Genomic DNA, 18,110 nt, shown 5'->3' with positions numbered 1-18,110 from the left:
TTTGACCCTTGTGGGAATGATCATTTGTCCTTTGTTTTATGTAATTGTTTGACCCTTGGAGGATTTAGCATTTGTCCTTTGTTTTATGTCATTGTTTGACCCTTGTAGGATTGATCATTTGTCCTTTGTTTTATGTAACTGTTTGACAATGGTAGGATTGATCATTTGTCCTTTGTTTTATGTAATTATTGTTTGACCCTTGTGGGATTGATCATTTGTCCGTTGTTTTATGTAACTGTTTGACAATGGTAGGATTGATCATTTGTCCTTTGTTTTATGTAATTGTTTGACCCTTGTGGGATTGATCATTTGTCCTTTGTTTTATGTAACTGTTTGACAATGGTAGGATTGATCATTTGTCCTTTGTTTTATGTAATTGTTTGACCCTTGGGGGATTGATCATTTGTCCTTTGTTTTATGTAATTGTTTCACCCGTGTAGGATTGATGATTTATCCTTTGTCCTTTGTTTTATGTAATTGTTTGACCCTTGGAGGATTGATCATTTGTCCTTTGTTTTATGTAATTGTTTGACCCTTGGAGGATTGATCATTTGTCCTTTGTTTTATGTAATTGTTTGACCCTTGGAGGATTTATCATTTGTCCTTTGTTTTCTGTCATTGTTTGACCCTTGTGGGATTGATCATTTGTCCTTTGTTTTACTGTTTGACAATGGTAGGATTGATCATTTGTCCTTTGTTTTATGTAATTGTTTGACCCTTGTGGGATTGATCATTTGTCCTTTGTTTTATGTAATTGTTCCACTCTTGGAGGATTGATCATTTGTTTTTGTCCTTTGTTTTATGTAATTGTTTGACCCTTGTAGGATTGATCATTTGTCCTTTGTCCTTTGTTTTATGTAACTGTTTGACAATGGTAGGATTGATCATTTCTCCTTTGTCTTATGTAATTGTTTGACCCTTGTGGGATTGATCATTTGTCCTTTGTTTCATGTAATTGTTTGACAATGGTAGGATTGATCATTTGTCCTTTGTTTTATGTAATTGTTTGACAATGGTAGGATTGATCATTTGTCCTTTGTTTTACGTAATTGTTTGACCCTTGAAGGATTGATCAATTGTCCTTTGTTTTTTGTCATTGTTTCACTCTTGTAGGATTGATCATTTGTCCTTTGTTTTATGTAATTGTTTGACCCTTGTGGGATTGATCATTTGTCCTTTGTTTTATGTAATTGTTTGACCCTTGTGGGATTGATCATTTGTCCTTTGTTTTACGTAATTGTTTGACCCTTGGAGGATTGATCATTTGTCCTTTGTTTTATGTCATTGTTTTACCCTTGTAGGATTGATCATTTATCCTTTGTCCTTTGTTTTATGTAATTGTTTCACCCTTTGAGGATTGATCATTTGTTATTTGTTCTTTGTTTTATGTAATTGTTTGACCCTTGGAGGATTGATCATTTGTCCTTTGTTTTATGTAATTGTTTGACCCTAGTAGGATTGATCATTTGTCCTTTGTTTTATGTAATTGTTTGACCCTTGTGGGATTGATCATTTGTCCTTTGTTTTATGTAACTGTTTGACAATGGTAGGATTGATCATTTGTCCTTTGTTGTATGTAATTGTTTGACCCTTGGAGGATTGATCATTTGTCCTTTGTTTTATGTAATTGTTTCACCCTTGTAGGATTGATCATTTATCCTTTGTTTTATGTAATTATTTGACCCTTGGAGGATTGATTATTTTTCCTTTGTTTTATGTAATTGTTTCACCCTTGGAGGATTGATCATTTATCCTTTGTCCTTTGTTTTATGTAATTGTTTGACCCTTGGAGGATTGATCATTTGTCCTTTGTTTTATGTAATTGTTTGACCCTTGTGGGATTGATCATTTGTCCTTTGTTTTATGTAACTGTTTGACCCTTGGAGGATTTATCATTTGTCCTTTGTTTTATGTCATTGTTTGACCCTTGTAGGATTGATCATTTGTCCTTTGTTTTATGTAACTGTTTGACAATGGTAGGATTGATCATTTGTCCTTTGTTTTATGTAATTATTGTTTGACCCTTGTGGGATTGATCATTTGTCCGTTGTTTTATGTAACTGTTTGACAATGGTAGGATTGATCATTTGTCCTTTGTTTTATGTAATTGTTTGACCCTTGTGGGATTGATCATTTGTCCTTTGTTTTATGTAATTGTTTGACCCTTGGAGGATTTAGCATTTGTCCTTTGTTTTATGTCATTGTTTGACCCTTGTAGGATTGATCATTTGTCCTTTGTTTTATGTAACTGTTTGACAATGGTAGGAGTGATAATTTGTCCTTTGTTTTATGTAATTATTGTTTGACCCTTGTGGGATTGATCATTTGTCCGTTGTTTTATGTAACTGTTTGACAATGGTAGGATTGGTCATTTGTCCTTTGTTTTATGTAATTGTTTGACCCTTGTGGGATTGATCATTTGTCCTTTGTTTTATGTAACTGTTTGACAATGGTAGGATTGATCATTTGTCCTTTGTTTTATGTAATTGTTTGACCCTTGGGGGATTGATCATTTGTCCTTTGTTTTATGTAATTGTTTCACCCGTGTAGGATTGATGATTTATCCTTTGTCCTTTGTTTTATGTAATTGTTTGACCCTTGGAGGATTGATCATTTGTCCTTTGTTTTATGTAATTGTTTGACCCTTGGAGGATTGATCATTTGTCCTTTGTTTTATGTAATTGTTTGACCCTTGCAGGATTTATCATTTGTCCTTTGTTTTCTGTAATTGTTTGACCCTTTTGGGATTGATCATTTGTCCTTTGTTTTATGTAACTGTTTGACAATGGTAGGATTGATCATTTGTCCTTTGTTTTATGTAATTGTTTGACCCTTGTGGGATTGATCATTTGTCCTTTGTTTTATGTAACTGTTTGACAATGGTAGGATTGATCATTTGTCCTTTGTTTTATGTAATTGTTTGACCCTTGTGGGATTGGTCATTTGTCCTTTGTTTTATGTAATTGTTTGACCCTTGTGGGATTTATCATTTGTCCTTTGTTTTATGTAATTGTTTGACCCTTGGAGGATTTGTCATTTGTCCTTTGTTTTATGTAATTGTTTGACCCTTGGAGGATTGATCATTTGTCCTTTGTTTTATGTAATTGTTTGACCCTTGGAGGATTTATCATTTGTCCTTTGTTTTCTGTAATTGTTTGACCCTTGTGGGATTGATCATTTGTCCTTTGTTTTCTGTAACTGTTTGACAATGGTAGGATTGATCATTTGTCCTTTGTTTTATGTAATTGTTTGACCCTTGTGGGATTGATCATTTGTCCTTTGTTTTATGTAGCTGTTTGACAATGGTAGGATTGATCATTTGTCCTTTGTTTTATGTAATTGTTTGACCCTTGGGGGATTGATCATTTGTCCTTTGTTTTATGTAATTGTTTCACCCGTGTAGGATTGATCATTTGTTCTTTGTTCTTTGTTTTATGTAATTGTTTGACCCTTGGAGGATTGATCATTCGTCCTTTGTTTTATGTAATTGGTTGACCCTTGTAGGATTGATCATTTGTCCTTTGTTTAATGTAATTGTTTCACCCTTGTAGGATTGATCATTTTTCCTTTGTTCTTTGTTTTCTGTAATTGGTTGACAATGGTAGGATTGATCATTTGTCCTTTGTTTTATGTAATTGTTTCACCCTTGTAGGATTGATCATTTATCCTTTGTCCTTTGTTTTATGTAATTGTTTGACCCTTGGAGGATTGATCATTTGTCCTTTGTTTTATGTAATTGTTTGACCCTTGGAGGATTGATCATTTGTTCTTTGTTCTTTGTTTTATGTAATTGTTTGACCCTTGTAAGATTGATCATTTGTCCTTTGTTTTATGTAATTGTTTCACCCTTGGAGGATTGATCATTTGTCCTTTGTTTTATGTAATTGTTTGACCCTTGGAGGATTGATCATTTGTCCTTTGTTTTCTGTAATTGGTTGACCCTTGTAGGATTGATCATTTGTCCTTTGTCCTTTGTTTTATGTAACTGTTTGACAATGGTAGGATTGATCATTTCTCCATTGTCTTATGTAATTGTTTGACCCTTGTGGGATTGATCATTTGTCCTTTGTTTCATGTAATTGTTTGACAATGGTAGGATTGATCATTTGTCCTTTGTTTTATGTAATTGTTTGACAATGGTAGGATTGATCATTTGTCCTTTGTTTTACGTAATTGTTTGACCCTTGAAGGATTGATCAATTGTCCTTTGTTTTTTGTCATTGTTTCACTCTTGTAGGATTGATCATTTGTCCTTTGTTTTATGTTATTGTTTGACCCTTGTGGGATTGATCATTTGTCCTTTGTTTTATGTAATTGTTTGACCCTTGTGGGATTGATCATTTGTCCTTTGTTTTACGTAATTGTTTGACCCTTGGAGGATTGATCATTTGTCCTTTGTTTTATGTCATTGTTTTACCCTTGTAGGATTGATCATTTATCCTTTGTCCTTTGTTTTATGTAATTGTTTCACCCTTTGAGGATTGATCATTTGTTATTTGTTCTTTGTTTTACGTAATTGTTTGACCCTTGTAAGATTGATTAATTATTTGTCCTTTGTTTTATGTAATTGTTTGACCCTTGGAGGATTGATCATTTGTCCTTTGTTTTATGTAATTGTTTGACCCTAGTAGGATTGATCATTTATCCTTTGTCCTTTGTTTTATGTAATTGTTTGACCCTTGTGGGATTGATCATTTGTCCTTTGTTTTATGTAACTGTTTGACAATGGTAGGATTGATCATTTGTCCTTTGTTGTATGTAATTGTTTGACCCTTGGAGGATTGATCATTTATCCTTTGTTTTATGTAATTATTTCACCCTTGGAGGATTGATTATTTTTCCTTTGTTTTATGTAATTGTTTCACCCTTGGAGGATTGATCATTTATCCTTTGTCCTTTGTTTTATGTAATTGTTTGACCCTTGGAGGATTGATCATTTGTCCTTTGTTTTATGTAATTGTTTGACCCTTGTAGGATTGATCATTTGTCCTTTGTTTTATGTAATTGTTTGACCCTTGTGGGATTGATCATTTGTCCTTTGTTTTATGTAACTGTTTGACCCTTGGAGGATTTATCATTTGTCCTTTGTTTTATGTCATTGTTTGACCCTTGTAGGATTGATCATTTGTCCTTTGTTTTATGTAACTGTTTGACAATGGTAGGATTGATCATTTGTCCTTTGTTTTATGTAATTATTGTTTGACCCTTGTGGGATTGATCATTTGTCCGTTGTTTTATGTAACTGTTTGACAATGGTAGGATTGATCATTTGTCCTTTGTTTTATGTAATTGTTTGACCCTTGTGGGATTGATCATTTGTCCTTTGTTTTATGTAATTGTTTGACCCTTGGAGGATTTAGCATTTGTCCTTTGTTTTATGTCATTGTTTGACCCTTGTAGGATTGATCATTTGTCCTTTGTTTTATGTAACTGTTTGACAATGGTAGGAGTGATAATTTGTCCTTTGTTTTATGTAATTATTGTTTGACCCTTGTGGGATTGATCATTTGTCCGTTGTTTTATGTAACTGTTTGACAATGGTAGGATTGATCATTTGTCCTTTGTTTTATGTAATTGTTTGACCCTTGTGGGATTGATCATTTGTCCTTTGTTTTATGTAACTGTTTGACAATGGTAGGATTGATCATTTGTCCTTTGTTTTATGTAATTGTTTGACCCTTGTGGGATTGATCATTTGTCCTTTGTTTTATGTAACTGTTTGACAATGGTAGGATTGATCATTTGTCCTTTGTTTTATGTAATTGTTTGACCCTTGTGGGATTGGTCATTTGTCCTTTGTTTTATGTAATTGTTTGACCCTTGTGGGATTTATCATTTGTCCTTTGTTTTATGTAATTGTTTGACCCTTGGAGGATTTGTCATTTGTCCTTTGTTTTATGTAATTGTTTGACCCTTGGAGGATTGATCATTTGTCCTTTGTTTTATGTAATTGTTTGACCCTTGGAGGATTTATCATTTGTCCTTTGTTTTCTGTAATTGTTTGACCCTTGTGGGATTGATCATTTGTCCTTTGTTTTCTGTAACTGTTTGACAATGGTAGGATTGATCATTTGTCCTTTGTTTTATGTAATTGTTTGACCCTTGTGGGATTGATCATTTGTCCTTTGTTTTATGTAGCTGTTTGACAATGGTAGGATTGATCATTTGTCCTTTGTTTTATGTAATTGTTTGACCCTTGGGGGATTGATCATTTGTCCTTTGTTTTATGTAATTGTTTCACCCGTGTAGGATTGATCATTTGTTCTTTGTTCTTTGTTTTATGTAATTGTTTGACCCTTGGAGGATTGATCATTCGTCCTTTGTTTTATGTAATTGGTTGACCCTTGTAGGATTGATCATTTGTCCTTTGTTTTATGTAATTGTTTCACCCTTGTAGGATTGATCATTTTTCCTTTGTTCTTTGTTTTCTGTAATTGGTTGACAATGGTAGGATTGATCATTTGTCCTTTGTTTTATGTAATTGTTTCACCCTTGTAGGATTGATCATTTATCCTTTGTCCTTTGTTTTATGTAATTGTTTGACCCTTGGAGGATTGATCATTTGTCCTTTGTTTTATGTAATTGTTTGACCCTTGGAGGATTGATCATTTGTTCTTTGTTCTTTGTTTTATGTAATTGTTTGACCCTTGTAAGATTGATCATTTGTCCTTTGTTTTATGTAATTGTTTCACCCTTGGAGGATTGATCATTTGTCCTTTGTTTTATGTAATTGTTTGACCCTTGGAGGATTGATCATTTGTCCTTTGTTTTATGTAATTGGTTGACCCTTGTAGGATTGATCATTTGTCCTTTGTCCTTTGTTTTATGTAACTGTTTGACAATGGTAGGATTGATCATTTCTCCTTTGTCTTATGTAATTGTTTGACCCTTGTGGGATTGATCATTTGTCCTTTGTTTCATGTAATTGTTTGACAATGGTAGGATTGATCATTTGTCCTTTGTTTTATGTAATTGTTTGACAATGGTAGGATTGATCATTTGTCCTTTGTTTTACGTAATTGTTTGACCCTTGAAGGATTGATCAATTGTCCTTTGTTTTTTGTCATTGTTTCACTCTTGTAGGATTGATCATTTGTCCTTTGTTTTATGTAATTGTTTGACCCTTGTGGGATTGATCATTTGTCCTTTGTTTTATGTAATTGTTTGACCCTTGTGGGATTGATCATTTGTCCTTTGTTTTACGTAATTGTTTGACCCTTGGAGGATTGATCATTTGTCCTTTGTTTTATGTCATTGTTTTACCCTTGTAGGATTGATCATTTATCCTTTGTCCTTTGTTTTATGTAATTGTTTCACCCTTTGAGGATTGATCATTTGTTATTTGTTCTTTGTTTTACGTAATTGTTTGACCCTTGTAAGATTGATTAATTATTTGTCCTTTGTTTTATGTAATTGTTTGACCCTTGGAGGATTGATCATTTGTCCTTTGTTTTATGTAATTGTTTGACCCTAGTAGGATTGATCATTTATCCTTTGTCCTTTGTTTTATGTAATTGTTTGACCCTTGTGGGATTGATCATTTGTCCTTTGTTTTATGTAACTGTTTGACAATGGTAGGATTGATCATTTGTCCTTTGTTGTATGTAATTGTTTGACCCTTGGAGGATTGATCATTTATCCTTTGTTTTATGTAATTATTTCACCCTTGGAGGATTGATTATTTTTCCTTTGTTTTATGTAATTGTTTCACCCTTGGAGGATTGATCATTTATCCTTTGTCCTTTGTTTTATGTAATTGTTTGACCCTTGGAGGATTGATCATTTGTCCTTTGTTTTATGTAATTGTTTGACCCTTGTAGGATTGATCATTTGTCCTTTGTTTTATGTAATTGTTTGACCCTTGTGGGATTGATCATTTGTCCTTTGTTTTATGTAACTGTTTGACCCTTGGAGGATTTATCATTTGTCCTTTGTTTTATGTCATTGTTTGACCCTTGTAGGATTGATCATTTGTCCTTTGTTTTATGTAACTGTTTGACAATGGTAGGATTGATCATTTGTCCTTTGTTTTATGTAATTATTGTTTGACCCTTGTGGGATTGATCATTTGTCCGTTGTTTTATGTAACTGTTTGACAATGGTAGGATTGATCATTTGTCCTTTGTTTTATGTAATTGTTTGACCCTTGTGGGATTGATCATTTGTCCTTTGTTTTATGTAATTGTTTGACCCTTGGAGGATTTAGCATTTGTCCTTTGTTTTATGTCATTGTTTGACCCTTGTAGGATTGATCATTTGTCCTTTGTTTTATGTAACTGTTTGACAATGGTAGGAGTGATAATTTGTCCTTTGTTTTATGTAATTATTGTTTGACCCTTGTGGGATTGATCATTTGTCCGTTGTTTTATGTAACTGTTTGACAATGGTAGGATTGATCATTTGTCCTTTGTTTTATGTAATTGTTTGACCCTTGTGGGATTGATCATTTGTCCTTTGTTTTATGTAACTGTTTGACAATGGTAGGATTGATCATTTGTCCTTTGTTTTATGTAATTGTTTGACCCTTGGGGGATTGATCATTTGTCCTTTGTTTTATGTAATTGTTTCACCCGTGTAGGATTGATGATTTATCCTTTGTCCTTTGTTTTATGTAATTGTTTGACCCTTGGAGGATTGATCATTTGTCCTTTGTTTTATGTAATTGTTTGACCCTTGGAGGATTGATCATTTGTCCTTTGTTTTATGTAATTGTTTGACCCTTGCAGGATTTATCATTTGTCCTTTGTTTTCTGTAATTGTTTGACCCTTTTGGGATTGATCATTTGTCCTTTGTTTTATGTAACTGTTTGACAATGGTAGGATTGATCATTTGTCCTTTGTTTTATGTAATTGTTTGACCCTTGTGGGATTGATCATTTGTCCTTTGTTTTATGTAACTGTTTGACAATGGTAGGATTGATCATTTGTCCTTTGTTTTATGTAATTGTTTGACCCTTGTGGGATTGGTCATTTGTCCTTTGTTTTATGTAATTGTTTGACCCTTGTGGGATTTATCATTTGTCCTTTGTTTTATGTAATTGTTTGACCCTTGGAGGATTTGTCATTTGTCCTTTGTTTTATGTAATTGTTTGACCCTTGGAGGATTGATCATTTGTCCTTTGTTTTATGTAATTGTTTGACCCTTGGAGGATTTATCATTTGTCCTTTGTTTTCTGTAATTGTTTGACCCTTGTGGGATTGATCATTTGTCCTTTGTTTTCTGTAACTGTTTGACAATGGTAGGATTGATCATTTGTCCTTTGTTTTATGTAATTGTTTGACCCTTGTGGAATTGATCATTTGTCCTTTGTTTTATGTAGCTGTTTGACAATGGTAGGATTGATCATTTGTCCTTTGTTTTATGTAATTGTTTGACCCTTGGGGGATTGATCATTTGTCCTTTGTTTTATGTAATTGTTTCACCCGTGTAGGATTGATGATTTATCCTTTGTCCTTTGTTTTATGTAATTGTTTGACCCTTGGAGGATTGATCATTTGTCCTTTGTTTTCGGTAATTGTTTGACCCTTGGAGGATTGATCATTTGTCCTTTGTTTTATGTAATTGTTTGACCCTTGGAGGATTGATCATTTGTCCTTTGTTTTATGTCATTGTTTCACTCTTGTAGGATTGATGATTTATCCTTTGTCCTTTGTTTTATGTAATTGTTTGACCCTTGGAGGATTGATCATTTGTCCTTTGTTTTATGTAATTGTTTGACCCTTGGAGGATTGATCATTTGTCCTTTGTTTTATGTAATTGTTTGACCCTTGGAGGATTGATCATTTGTCCTTTGTTTTATGTAATTGTTTGACCCTTGGAGGATTGATCATTTGTCCTTTGTTTTATGTCATTGTTTCACCCTTGTAGGATTGATCATTTATCCTTTGTCCTTTGTTTTATTTAATTGTTTCACCCTTGGAGGATTGATCATTTGTTCTTTGTTCTTTGTTTTATGTAATTGTTTGACCCTTGGAGGATTGATCATTTGTCCTTTGTTTTATGTAATTGTTTGACCCTTGGAGGATTGATCATTTGTCCTTTGTTTTATGTAATTGTTTGACCCTTGGAGGATTGATCATTTGTCCTTTGTTTTATGTAATTGTTTGACCCTTGGAGGATTGATCATTTGTCCTTTGTTTTATGTAATTGTTTGACCCTTGGAGGATTGATCATTTGTCCTTTGTTTTATGTAATTGTTTGACCCTTGGAGGATTGATCATTTGTCCTTTGTTTTATGTCATTGTTTCACCCTTGTAGGATTGATGATTTATCCTTTGTCCTTTGTTTTATGTAATTGTTTGACCCTTGGAGGATTGATCATTTGTCCTTTGTTTTATGTAATTGTTTGACCCTTGGAGGATTGATCATTTGTCCTTTGTTTTATGTAATTGTTTGACCCTTGGAGGATTGATCATTTGTCCTTTGTTTTATGACATTGTTTCACCCTTGTAGGATTGATCATTTATCCTTTGTCCTTTGTTTTATGTAATTGTTTCACCCTTGGAGGATTGATCATTTGTTCTTTGTTCTTTGTTTTATGTAATTGTTTGACCCTTGGAGGATTGATCATTCGTCCTTTGTTTTATGTAATTGGTTGAACCTTGTAGGATTGATCATTTGTCCTTTGTTTTATGTAATTGTTTCACCCTTGTAGGATTGATCATTTTTCCTTTGTTCTTTGTTTTCTGTAATTGGTTGACAATGGTAGGATTGATCATTTGTCCTTTGTTTTATGTAATTGTTTCACCCTTGTAGGATTGATCATTTATCCTTTGTCCTTTGTTTTATGTAATTGTTTGACCCTTGGAGGATTGATCATTTGTCCTTTGTTTTATGTAATTGTTTGACCCTTGGAGGATTGATCATTTGTTCTTTGTTCTTTGTTTTATGTAATTGTTTGACCCTTGTAAGATTGATCATTTGTCCTTTGTTTTATGTAATTGTTTCACCCTTGGAGGATTGATCATTTGTCCTTTGTTTTATGTAATTGTTTGACCCTTGGAGGATTGATCATTTGTCCTTTGTTTTATGTAATTGGTTGACCCTTGTAGGATTGATCATTTGTCCTTTGTTTTATGTAATTGTTTGACCCTTGTAGGATTGATCATTTGTCCTTTGTTTTATGTAATTGTTTCACCCTTGTAGGATTGATCATTTATCCTTTGTCCTTTGCTTTATGTAATTGTTTCACCCTTGGAGGATTGATCATTTCTTCTTTGTTCTTTGTTTTATGTGATTGTTTGACCCTTGTAAGATTGATCATTTATCCTTTGTCCTTTGTTTTATGTAATTGTTTGACCCTTGGAGGATTGATCATTTGCCCTTTGTTCTTTGTTTTATGTAATTGTTTCACCCTTGGAGGATTGATCATTTGTCCTTTGTTCTTTGTTTTCTGTAATTGGTTGACAATGGTAGGATTGATCATTTGCCCTTTGTTCTTTGTTTTATGTAATTGTTTCACCCTTGGAGGATTGATCATTTGTCCTTTGTTCTTTGTTTTATGTAATTGTTTGACCCTTGGAGGATTGATCATTTGCCCTTTGTTCTTTGTTTTATGTTATTGTTTGACTCTTGTAGGATTGATCATTTGTCATGCTTAGGTGAATAATGTGTAAGGGTTAGATTGTGTAAATAATCTTCTGTGTCTGTTTGCAGGGGAAGGATAGCAATGAATACAGCCTTGGATTAACTCCTACGGGAATCCTGGTGTATGAAGGGAAAAGCAAAATCGGATTGTTTTTCTGGTATGTACCAGACTCATTCTCGGATAGTACATCAGCATTCTGATGTCATTTGACATGATTGATATACATCTATGGGTATATTTCTGGCTGATATGGGTATATCTCTGGCTCGCAGGCCGAGGATCACACGTCTAGACTTCAAGAAGAAGAAGCTGATCCTGGGTGTGGTGGAGGACGATGACCAGGTGAGATCTTTGAACTAACAATGATCAACAATACTATTCCATCCCAAGAATGTTGCATTTTTGTTTTCTCCATTGGGGATGGGGAGGGAGTTGAGAGGATGGGAGTGAGCTGAACTGCCTCTATAAGCGTAGTACTTTCAGTTCCCATCCCAGTTTGTTAATGAGGATTTAAGAGCCATCAATAAATGGAGTGGCATCTCGTTTAGAGAAGTAATAGGAAGGGCAGGCAGATTACCTTCTCACTGCAGGTCATTAGTGAGCCACTTGCGTTTTTACAACAATATGATAGTGAGGTGGTATAATTTCCCTGTACCTATGTCAATTTCTGGAAGTTATAGGAATCCAAACCATTTGATCTGCTTTCTTAAGGCTTTAGGTTACCCACAATTTGAACCCATAACCTCTAGGTTACCACTCGGCAAACACCATTTGAATGAATTCATAACAGAAGAGTCTGTTTTTAGGTGAAACTCTTTGTTTTTATGGGGAAGTTTTGAGGGACTTGTGTTGGTCGCAATGCAGGTTTGTTTTTATCCTAACAAAGCGTGAGGAATTTCAGTTGAGTCACCTCTGTCACCTCTTACTTTTGAATTACTATGACGATTTTAAACGTGATCATAAAATATTGGACAAAAGTACCAGCAGACCTTCCTTTCAACCAGACCGCAGGTACTCGCATTCTGGCCGGCTGTCCATTTCACATCGTTAACAGGGCCTCTGCCTCCTGTTTGCATGGTTCTCGGAACTTAATCACTGAACATTCACTCCTCCATGATTGTGAACGTTGTAGTGAAAACAGACAGCTTCATGGGATAACCTTTCATGATGAACTGATACAGTCACAGCGGAGCTGTTTGCTTTTTGAGCCTTATTGTAGGTGAACCCTCTTATTAATTATTGGTTGTTTTTTATTATCAGCCTCATTGTTTGTCTGTCTGTCTGTCTGTCTGTCTGTCTGTGAACAGGATATCTCAAAAAGTTATGAACAGATTTGGACGAAATTTGGTGACAAGGCCGAACTTGGCTGTTGGCTGTGTGACAAGGCCAACCTGATTAGGTGAAGATCTGGAGGTTACGTCAAGATTTTTAAATAAAAAAAAATTTTAAGGAATTTTTTTATTTTTTTTATAGTGATTCTTCACCATTGAGAGATGTGACCAAAAACGATATATCGCATGATATTTCAAAATATGAACAGATTTTGACAAAACTTGGTTGATTGAGTTCAGTAGGTAACAAGAACAAGTCGATTATATATACTAGCAACGGCACCCGCCCGATGGGCGAGGCTTCAATTGGGAAGCCCAAATGAAAAGACAAAATATCAGAAGGCTTTTTTTATTGTAAACGATTCATATAAACATCCGTTGAATCATATCACACGCAAATCATCAAAATCTAAACAGTACATGGCACCCATTTTGAAAAACGATTGAATTCTGCAAAACGGAAGTGGCCGCTACGCGTCTTTCTCAGTCGCACGTTTATGTGTGAAGAGTGCGCGCCGAATCTGTAACACGGAAACGGCCTCTACCCCTGTTTCTCAGTCGCTTTGCACACGCTGCCGTGTTACTTCGGAGCCGCACGTTTATATAGGAAGAGTTCGTCAGGAGTCGATCTACTCTCTCCTGGTACGTAAAATAAACAGTATTTGTAGAATTTCAACAAAAGCCACATCACTGTTCTAATCGGTAAATGTTATTCCATCATGTTTGGAAAAACTGGAAAATTGGAAAACTTGGAAAAATTGGAAAAACAATACACCCTATTTTACTCCCAGGGGTCCCAGGAATACCCACCCAAAATATCGTTGCGATCGGTTCAGCCGTTTTTGCGGTACCTTGGAACGGACGGATGGACATTTGGTGAATTATAGTAATATATTGTAACGGTTTTGAGAAGTGTGTAACGAATTTGAGAAGTGTAACGGTTTTTGAGAAGTGTAACAATTTTGGGGGAAGTGTAACGAATGTGAAAACGTTACAATGTGAACGTTACAAAAGTATGGTAACACCCTGTTAATGTAAATAATGGTCGCAGCCGTCCTCCTAGTTAATTCCATGAAACTTACACGCAGGTCACGATATATCTTTTTAAATAGTGTATTTCCTTATTCCATGTAGGCTAAATCTGTGTTTCCCACTAGATTGACTTTGCATTGTATCAAACAAAATAAGAGTAGGCCCTTGCAATTTCCCCAAACATCTCCGCTCTCCAAAAGTCCTTTCAAAAGGGTGGGAGTTGTGTTCAATCCCGCAAGCCGCCATTGCCCATGTGCTAATCTCGGAGAAGAAAGGTTGTCTCCACCTCGTCATAGAGGGGAGGAGTGAGCCAGAGGGTCGCATGGCCAATCAGCACCGCGGTGAGCGAACCGGTAGGCGTGCCCTCGCAGCCGGCGGCTTGATTCCGCCGCGAGTTATAAAAGCGACTGAAAGGGACTGCTTTACCAGATGACTTGGGAGATGACCTGGGAGATGAGCAAAGAGGCGGCACCAAGAGGAGCGGTGAGATGCGAAACGCTCCAAGCCAAAGAGGAGAGGTACTCGGCAAGGAAACCAGCTTTGGAGAGACGCGCTGAAAGGAGGGAGACGGCTCCACCACAAGAAGAGGAGCAGGTGTACCGAACCAACGCGTGACGTCTACAGCAGCGGATACGCGACGGAGGGTTTTCCCGCCAAAAACCGCGAGGAATTGAGAGCTGCTGCATCCGACCTTGCCTCCCTCTCAAGCAATCCACCTCAAGCCCTACCTGCCTGCAATATCCCCTGTGTAAGTGTGAACGTCCTGTCCTACTCGTTGTCTTGGGGTTAAGTAAAATGAATAGTGTAAGTTAACGATTCGCTGTGTGATTGCTTCTTCCATCCATTGCTTGTGTGTGTATAATAAATCTGTTCTTCCTCCGTACTCTGTCTTCTTCTTCTCTTTTCATTCTCTTTCGGTCGCTTTAGAGGTTTCCCGATTGAATATCTGTGGGGCGATCTGGTCAACGTCGGGTGGAATCGGGCTAATCGGGGAGTAACTGTTCGGACGCGGTAATACACCACCGCTCGGTCAATATAACATCTAAAACCGCGTCTGTAACAATTGGTTGTCAGGAGTTGGATTCGGACCTGGGACTAAATTTGTTAGGCCCAAATTTTGGAACACCAATTGTACTATTAGAGTAACAATTGGTGTCGAGGAGGGAGATCGGACCCGAAATCGGACCCGAAGCGCGCTTAACGCGCTCAAAATTACAAGCTGCCGAAATTTATTTTGTTTTATAAAACCCGAATTTTGAGATCGCGCCATGGACAATCAAGGCGATCGGATGTCGGTGGGAGAGATAGACAGGGTGGAATCGACCCAGGACCTCGGGGAAATGTATGTGGAGGAAAGGGAGGAGGAGAGCAATGAGGTGGTTGAGGGTGTATCAGACGCACAAAATGGCGTCCTCGCGCACGTGGGTGTAGCGGCACCAAATTTTGCCGCGCCCGCGACCGCAGCAGCGCCGCTGGTGGATTTGAACCTTTTTATGATGCAAATGAAAGCCCTTATGGAAAAGAATAGTGAGCAATTGGGAGACCAAATTAGAGGTTTGAAAAGCCAAATGGGGGTAATGGGAAACCAAATGGGGGTAATGGGAAACCAAATGGGGGTAATGAGGGACGAAGCGAGGGGTACCGGTGAGGAGTTAGACAAGAAATTTAGGAAGTTCGACAATAATTTTGAGGGGTTAGACAACGGGATAAAAGAGGTAAAGAATGGGTTAACGGGGGTGGAAAACAGAATGGCTGCCCAGGAGAATCAGTTAGAGGGGGTGAAAAATGGGTTAATGGGGTTAGAAAATAGGATGGAGGACAAATTGCGGGAAATAGGGGAACAATCTGCCAGGGAAATCAAACAAATGGGAGAGCAGATAGAGGAGGTGAAAATCGGGGTAGAAACCAAACTGGATGCTCAGAGGGATGAATTGGGACAGATGAGGGTGGCATCTACAAAAGAGATGGAGGAAATACGACGAGGTGTGAGTGAGGAGGTTTCGGGGCTACGCGAGGAGGTAAAGCGAGGTGAGAAGCGTATGGAGAAAGAGGTGAGAAATAATACGGCTAAGTTACAAGGGGGAATAGAAGATCTGACGGAGGAGGTGGAACAGCTGACAGAGGGACAAACGAAGTTAGTGGAGGAGGTTCAAAAGAACACTGCGGTACTAGGAGGGTTCAAGGCGACACAAAAAGAAATTAAAAATGACTTGATAGCGACACAGAGGCAATGTCAGATGGTACGTGAGGAACTGACAATGAGGGTGGACGAGGTGACAGAGATAATGGAGACAAAGGACCGGCAGGTGAGGATGCACATAGAGACGGTCACGGTAGCCTTAGAGGACGAACTTGAGGAGACGCACCGAGAAATAAAAGAGGTTAAACAAAAATTAGAGGAAGTGGAAGAAGAGGTGAGTGAAATTAAGAAGGGACGAACAGAAACTAAAAGAGAAATCCAGGAGGAGGTGATGGAATATGTGCAAGGTCGGTGCTCAACTCATGATGTGATGCTCACTAACCAAATAAAGAGTTTGCAGGTGGCAAAGGAGGTGCGGAGACGAGGTACGGGGGTGAGTGGCAATGTATATGATGTGAGGAAAGCTTCAGTCGGCTTGGGGATTGGTTTGGATCCGGGTGTTCGTGAAAGGCCGTTGGTGAAGTGTGCGACAGGTCAGGTGTGCGAAAAAAGAGGTGTGCGAGAATGTCCGACCATGGGGTGTGTGAGGAAAAAGTGCACGCCGAGGAGTGAGTGTGCTGTCGAGAGTAAGGGTGAGTGCGCGACCGAGAGTGGAGGTGAGAGTAGTGAGAGTGACACGGAGCGTGAGTTGGTTGTGGCAGGTGAGCAAGGATGTACACCTGGAATGGAAGGATGCACACCTGGAATGGTAGAGCGTGAGTGGGAATGCACGCTGGAATTGGTAGTGAGGCACGTGGTTGGGTGTGCGGGTGAGAGCACACCTGTGATTGTCACAAAGGAGGTGACCGAGAAAGGGGCGCGAAGAGGTGTGTTGGTGAGGTGTGCGAGCGACGAATGTGTGCCAAGGTGTTCGGTGGTCAGGTGTGTGACCAAGTCGGTGAGCGGAATGAGTGTACCGACGTGTGTAAGAAAAGGTACGACGAGGAGCATGGAAACGGCTGCATGTATGAGCAAGAAAGGGGTAGCGTATGCATGTAAGCATCCAGGTGAAGCATCGACGGTAACCAGGTTAGAGGTTAGAATGACTTATAGCCGAATCGGGCCCTCGGTGCGCGTCGGGCAGCTTCGCGTGCCGCGAGGACCAGCGGGGATCCGAACCACGGCGGGTTCGAAAGGACCGCCGTGCGCGATCCACGCTGGGCCTCGCGTGGAACCGCCGCGTCCGGGCTCCACTAGGCGGAGCGGGCAGCCCGATAGGAAGGGTCGTCATGGCGACCACTTTCTATTGAGACGTGCCGGCAGGTCGAGATCGGGACATTGGATGGCTCCACGCCGAGGTGGTGCGTGGAATCTCGGCCCGGGTAAGCCCCCGTCCCTGCCACGAATGCGGGACGTATCCAGCCGCTGGCACAAAAGAACCCGCGTTCATCGCTCGGCTGTACGAAGCCGGGCTGTCGACGTGAATTGGCGCACCGAGAGGATGTAATAAGTAGACGGGTGATGAGGATAGTGTTTTTGATCCGAAATTTAGAAAAGTGAGTAGAATTGGCAGTAAATAGAAAATTTTTGATTGGCTGAGATTTGGTGTGCAAAATTGATAGTGAGAGACCCCCGATGTGGTGGGATGGCAAATCCACCATCCCTCACAGTGTGGGGCAAATGCGCTATAGTTTATGGGGTGTATGGCAGTGAAAACTAGCCCGGGTGGGTTAGGTTATATTGGTAGGGATCTAGCGAAGATGACATTAGGTAACGTTAAGTTTAGTTAGTGACTGATACCTGTAGTGGGGACGCAGGTAGATTAGTGTGGATTATAATGACGTGGGAGCGCAATAGTTTAAAGGGACGACTGGGAAGCGCAAGTTTCAGAGGGGAGTAGTTAGCTGAGATGATGCCGTGTGTGTGAGGATTGAACAGGTGAGAATGGAACAGGTGTGATTGCACAGGTGTGCAACTGAACAGGTGTGTGGAGCAGTGTATGAGGGAGTAGTGGTGATTGCGTGTTGTGTTGACCAAATG

The 18,110-nt window shown here is 38.2% G+C and overlaps 1 protein-coding gene across 5 annotated transcripts in view; it reads left to right on the top strand.

Moving 5' to 3' along the window:
• LOC137431435 (band 4.1-like protein 5) overlaps positions 1-18,110 on the top strand; it is a 158,042-nt gene that overhangs the window by 83,358 nt on the left and 56,574 nt on the right. For all 5 annotated transcript variants that reach the window (XR_013624117.1, XM_068122754.2, XM_068122750.2 and 2 more), the window contains 2 exons: positions 11,657-11,745; positions 11,861-11,930. Coding sequence is in view for 4 of the 5 variants with exons in the window: in XM_068122754.2 (XP_067978855.2) it covers positions 11,657-11,745; positions 11,861-11,930 (159 nt within the window). In the remaining variant the exon portion in view is untranslated. The remainder of the gene's footprint in view (positions 1-11,656; positions 11,746-11,860; positions 11,931-18,110) is intronic.

This window comes from Myxine glutinosa, chromosome 7, assembly GCF_964187855.1.
Source record: "Myxine glutinosa chromosome 7, kmMyxGlut1.1, whole genome shotgun sequence".
NCBI lineage: Eukaryota > Metazoa > Chordata > Myxini > Myxiniformes > Myxinidae > Myxine > Myxine glutinosa.
Note: the sequence above shows the minus strand (reverse complement) of the source record. Positions and strands in the feature narration are given on the sequence as shown.